Source organism: Petaurus breviceps, unplaced genomic scaffold (genome assembly GCF_028583685.1).
Source record: "Petaurus breviceps papuanus isolate PSGF00001 unplaced genomic scaffold, PetGlider_PUasm1.0 186, whole genome shotgun sequence".
Lineage (NCBI taxonomy): Eukaryota > Metazoa > Chordata > Mammalia > Diprotodontia > Petauridae > Petaurus > Petaurus breviceps.
In genome coordinates this window covers 31,892,918-31,898,917 of record NW_027185798.1, presented here as the reverse complement: position 1 = coordinate 31,898,917, position 6,000 = coordinate 31,892,918, and the positions used below count along the sequence as shown (strand labels likewise).

The 6,000-nt window shown below is 43.6% G+C and overlaps 2 protein-coding genes across 10 annotated transcripts in view; one reads left to right on the top strand and one right to left on the bottom strand.

The window, feature by feature from the left end:
- The window catches only part of ARNT (aryl hydrocarbon receptor nuclear translocator), a 59,847-nt gene extending 57,725 nt beyond the window's left edge, over positions 1-2,122 (bottom strand). For 3 of the 9 annotated variants that reach the window (XM_069090057.1, XM_069090056.1, XM_069090058.1), the window contains exon 1: positions 1,955-2,121. In XM_069090057.1, coding sequence (XP_068946158.1) covers positions 1,955-1,979 — 25 coding nt within the window. In that variant the 5' untranslated portion in view covers positions 1,980-2,121. Of the gene's footprint in view, positions 1-1,954 lie in introns of all 9 variants that reach the window. The other 6 variants (XM_069090059.1, XM_069090055.1, XM_069090064.1 and 3 more) reach the window with 6 other exon arrangements.
- Positions 1-6,000, top strand: part of BNIPL (BCL2 interacting protein like) — a 479,949-nt gene that overhangs the window by 295,411 nt on the left and 178,538 nt on the right. The gene's annotated exons all lie outside the window — the stretch shown is intronic.

The following is a 6,000-nucleotide window of genomic DNA, read 5'->3' as shown; positions in this document are numbered from 1 at the left end:
AGAGATAAAATAGGAATTCTGTAAGTTTACTGAAATAACAATTTCTAATAATAATAGTTAGCATTTACATAGTTATTACTGCAAAGTGCTTCATGTATTATCTCATTTAATTCTCAGAACAACCCTGTGAGTTAGGTGTTATATTATTCCCATTTTACAGATGAGGAAAATGAGGCAGAGGTTAAGTCACATAGGTAGGTAGCATCTGAGGCAAGATTTGAACTCAGGTCTTCCTGATGCCAGGTCTAGGACTTGATACCAAATATGTCAGCAAACACTTAGCAAATCCTTAATATATCCATGCTATATCTCTTGGATATCTGTTGAACTGATTCTTTTGAAAAGAAATCGCCATCTAGATTAACCAATATGTAAACAAAATTCTGAAAGACAAGAAACTGACCTAACCTAGCCCTAAAAAGATTTGAATCTAAGCTTCTGAAAGCTTATTTCTGAACCACAGTCCATATTTCCTAACTATGTAGAAACACTCACAGGTGCCTACAGTACCTAGGGACACAAGTCTCTTAAAAGACAAACCCAAGTTTAAAAGTAGGGTCCAGATGAGTCTCCTGACCACCTATTCTATAAAATTTAAATATACCTATTCCTCTCTAAATTTTAAAGATTAATAGCTCCAAACTGTCCCAAAACTTTTGGACATCATGGAGAGAAAGAGAAAGAAAGACATTCATATCTATATAACTGTATATAGAGCTATATATACTTATCTACACACACATACTAACTATAGACTATCTATATAATTATATAGTATATATACACAATACTCTATACATATATACTATGTATATACCATCCACATGCTTATATATAGTATGCATATATACTAATGTGTATACTCATCTATGCATATACACAATACTACACATACACTATCTGTATCATCCATGTGCTCATATATAGTATTATATTATATATAATAATAAATATATACAATACTATATATGCTATGTATATATCCATGTTTGTAGAGTGTGTATACATATATATACACATATGCATATATGTATGTATATACTAAAATACACAATACTATACATACTATAAGCAGCAGCTAGGTGGCTCAGAGAATAGGACACTGAGACTGGAGTCGGGAAGACCTCAGACACTTAACTAATTTGTATGACCTTGGGCAAGTCATTTAGCCTCCATTAGCCTTAACCCACTGGAGAAGTATCCAGCATCTTTGCCAAGAAAATCCCATGGACAGTATGGTCCACGTGGTCAAGAAGAGTTGGACAGGACTTAACAATACATACTACATTATATATACACACATACTATGTACGTACTATCTAATGCTTATATATGGTATGTAGGCACCATACATAATACATAAGCGCCTATATCCATATATACACTATGCTATGTGCGCATACATACGTGGATGGTCGTATACGGTACGTATATGTATAGTATATGTATATGTATAATATGTATATACTAAATCACACACACACACACACACACACACACACACAGGGCTGGGAAGGCACAAAGCCCCCGATTTAAGCAGCAGCCCCTGGAGCCTCGAATTCCTCCCTCACTCCTCGGGACTTGCAGCCCAAGATACCTCTCATACCGAACCAACCCTACGAGCCCCTAGGATCACAGCCAAGCCCCCAAAACTCCTGGAGCGCAGGAGTCAGGGGAAGAAGACCCCCAGGCCGGGGACCCTGCGCCCACCACGCAGACTCTGCAGGCCAGAATCGTCCCCCGCCCCGGCGCCGCCCCTCCCTCCCCAGCCTCCGCCCTGGGACCCCGGGCTCCCCCTCCCCTCGGGTGGCCCTGCGCCTGTCCCCGGCCCCTTCGGGATGCCCGCGCCGGCCCGACTGGCCCAGGCCGCCCCCCGCCCCAGTCCCGCCCGCTCTCCCCCTCCCCCTGCCCCTCCCCCTCCCCCCCTCCCCGGCCCGGGCGGCAGGCTCCTCACCAGGGTTTGCGGCGGTCGCCGCCATGGCCCCCGCTGCCGCGCCCCCCAGCGGGAGGAGTCGCCGCCGCCGGCGCCACCGTGGCCGCCGCGGGACCGGGAGGGGCGGGGGCGGGGGAGGGGAAAGTCACTGCCGGAGCCGCCGCCGCAGCCGCCGCCGAACAGCACCGCGGAGCCCAAGATGGCGGGCGCCCCGGACCCTCCCTGACAGGGGAGGTGCCTCCGCGCCCGGGAGGAGAGGCCTAATCCGAGCCTGGCCTCCTCGGCAGGAAGCCGACCAATAGGCAAGGCTGAGTCGGACCCGAGGCCCGCGGAGGTCAAAGCGCCAGCTCGTCAACTGGCAGCCGGGCTTGGGGAGCCGTCTGGGGAGCTCCCTATGGCCCCGCCTCCGGGGCGGTTCCGGGCAGGGTCAAAGGTCGTAGTGACGTCATCAGGCCCGCCTATATAAGCACCGGTCTGCCAGCAAAGTAGCTTGAGGGAGGTGGCAGCCCCAGGGCTGCGCTCTGCTCCGGCAGTCTGAGGGCTTTCCTTATTTAAAGGCTCTCAGACTGGCTTTTCTGGCGCGTTTTCCCTGAGCTCTACGTTCATTTTCTGCGTACCGCATTCATTAAGTGCCCCTTCTGGAACGGACACTGTGCTAACCACCGGGCATAGAAATACGGCGATCAGATGCGGTCGGCATCTGTGAAGCGCCAGCACTGGGCAGACGAAGGACGGCCAGGATGGTCCCTGCCCCCGAGAGCCCCCAGGCTAACGGTGCAGACAGCTGTGCCCCAGCAAGAGGCACGAAGCGTCCATCAGCCGAGCGCGCAGACGGAAGGCGCTAGCTTTAAGGGAGACGGAGAGAGGCTTCGTGGCGAAGGCAGAGCCGGGTGTGCTCCTCAGCAGACTTGGTAGCTGCCGGAGGAAAACCGCCTGCAGGGTGGTGGACAACCCATTCACTAGAACTTCCTAAAAATGCAATTGGCAGCCCAAAGGGGAAGTGGGTGCCCTTCCTCAGGGAAGGTCTCCGAGCCGTGGCGGGGTGGATATGTGTCAGGGACTCTTCTGTTCTCGGGAAGAGGTGCTTTTCTATGAGGAATTATGATCCAGGTTCAGAGGGAGACCACTCTATCTCCATGGCTGAAATGCACCTTCCCCTTCCTCTTAGAATGCCTAGCGGCCTTCAAAGCATGAGTGTCACCTCCTGAGCAAGACCTTTTCTGACCCCACCGGTGTTACTGCCCTTTCCTCCCTCAAATTACCTTGTGTCTATATTGGTTTATAGTTTGTATTCTGGTCTACTCCCGCTACCCCCATCAACACTACAGACTAAAATGAAAGTGAACCGTTGTGTCTTTATGTCCCTAGAGTCTAGGATCGTGCCTCATTCTTAGCAGGCACTAATTCATCTATCCATCCAATCTATCTATCTGTCTCTATCTATCTATCTATCTATCTATCTATCTATCTATCTATCTATATCTTTCTTTTTTTCCAAATGAATTGTATTCCTTGTACCAGTAAATGGCAGAAAATTCCTACCAATCTAGTCCAATTCAATCATCATTAAATGGCCACCATGTGGAAGACCCTGTGTAGGTACCAGTGATAATATTTGAGGAAGGAAGAAGCACTAAAATTTGTTATGATCAGGAAATGGCCTTGTGTGGCCAGGATGTGGTATCAGTTATATTGGATACCTTTGTGGGTCCTCAGAAAGGGCCTTGAAGTGGTTTTCTCGCCTATAAAATGAAGGGGTTGGATTAGGCACATAGTAGGCCTTATATAAATATTTATTGTCTTCCCTACCCTTCCCCCCTAAATGATCTCTAAGGTATCTTCCAGCCCCAGATCTGTGATTAAATTATGGTCCAGGTATCAACAAATTCATGGAATGGAGAGGCTGCCAGACAAAATCAGGGAACATATCCAGTTTGACTAGAAAGTTATTTTAGAACCAGACTGTAGAGGTCATCAAATGCCCAGCTAAGGAACACAGGTTCCTTATGGAGACAAGGAAGGTCTTTGAGCAGAAGAGTTATACAGTGGGACCTCTGCATTGGGAAGATTATTTTGGCATCAGTGTGAAGTGCTGACAGATAGGGAGACCAGGTAGAAGGCTCTAATGAACTCAAGGCCTGAACTAGACTGGTAACACAATAGAAAGAAGAGGCTGATACAACAGATATTGTTGGAAATAGAATCAACAAGACTCAAATAAAAAGTTTATATTTGAGTGTGAGGGAGACTCAGGAAGATGCACAGATGACTGAGGTTTGGGACCTTGTATAACTGAAAGAGTAGTGGTACCAGTGAGTAAGTGGGAAGGAGAGAGACAGGTTTTGTAGGGGAAGTGACTAGTACAATTTTGGGCATGTACCTAGTGACTATGAAGCCAGGAACAGGTAGCATCTTTAAAAGTACCAGCCTGAGACAGTTCCTCTCCTCCCATGGAGGTAGGTACAAATACTATTCCCCTACAGCACAGGGGCCATGGACTCCTGTATGGCCTCCAGAAATGGCCCTGGTGTTTTTCTATTTTGCTTCTCCTTTTCCATACCTGCTAGGCAGGGGAGTCCCTACTCCTGATGGAGCTATGGACACTTTGGAGGCAGGATTCCCAAAACAGATAGTGTAGCCAAACCAGCTAGGAAATCCAGAAAAGCCGAGGCCAGAAACACAAGGGGGAGAGAGTGGCAGCACTTAGAACCTACTGGGACTGTGCTATATAGTAACTGAGCTAAGCTGTTTGTATGTTTCTTTTTCTTACTATGTCTTTAAAGTAAATATTCCTTTGTAAAAGTTAATCTGACTATAAAATGGTTAAGTGGATGGGGTGCAGAGCCCTGCTGCAAATTGATTGAATATAATTGGTGATGGTTAGAACCTTAAGTGGCAGAAACTAGATGCCCCCAAGCCCTCTTCATGGCAGCTGAGGACCCTGGGGTACACATAAAATATAACACATCTTGACTTCATGCAGAAGATAAGGGCCAGTCAGAGTAATCACTGTTACATAGATAATATACATACAGGAGAGGCATGCACCTTAATAGCCAGTACAATTTTATTACATTATACATAAGATATGAATCATGTCATATATTAAAATATAGCATGTTATATAACATATTATATTGTATTTATTGTGTATTATATGAAGCTTATAATATTATACACTGTATATTTTATGTCATATGACATGATCTATTATACACATACATGTTATATAATTTCTATTATATTTTGTTGTTGTTCAGTCATGATCTATTTTTCATGACCTCTTTGGGGGTTTTCTTGGCAAAGATACTGAAATGGTTTGCCATTTCTTTCTCCAGTTCATTTGATTGGTGAGGAAACTGAAGCAAACTGGGTTCAGTGATTTGCCCCAGTTCACACAGCTAGTTAGTGCCAGGTTTGAACTCAGGAAGATTCCTGACTCCAGACCTGGCACTCTATCCACTGCACCATGTCGATGCCCCATTATATTATATAGTCTATTATTTGTGTGTTATAAATAATACATTACATATTCTATAATGTACATACAAGAGATATGCACCTTAATAGTCAATAAAATTCTATTACAATATGCATAATATATAATACATATTACTAAATACACAAATTGTATATATTTACAATAAAATATTTATGTAATATATATTCTATATTATACATTGCTTTGTTTATAGGATGTATTATATTATGTATATTATATACCATTATTATATGTTTTATATTATAGAATATACATACAAGAGATATTCAGCTTAATAACCAATATGATTTGTTCTATTACATTATATATAATATGTGTAACTAGGTAACTAACATGTATGTTATATGTAACATATTGTATATGTATTGGATAATATGTTGTGAATTGAATGTTATTTTATTATGTATGGTACAATATGACATACCATATAACATTGTGTTATATTATACTATGTATTGTGCTATGTTATGTGGCATGTTATATTATATATAATATACATATTATACATATATAATATGTGTATGTATAAAATGTATATTATATGATGTACTATAATACATATTGA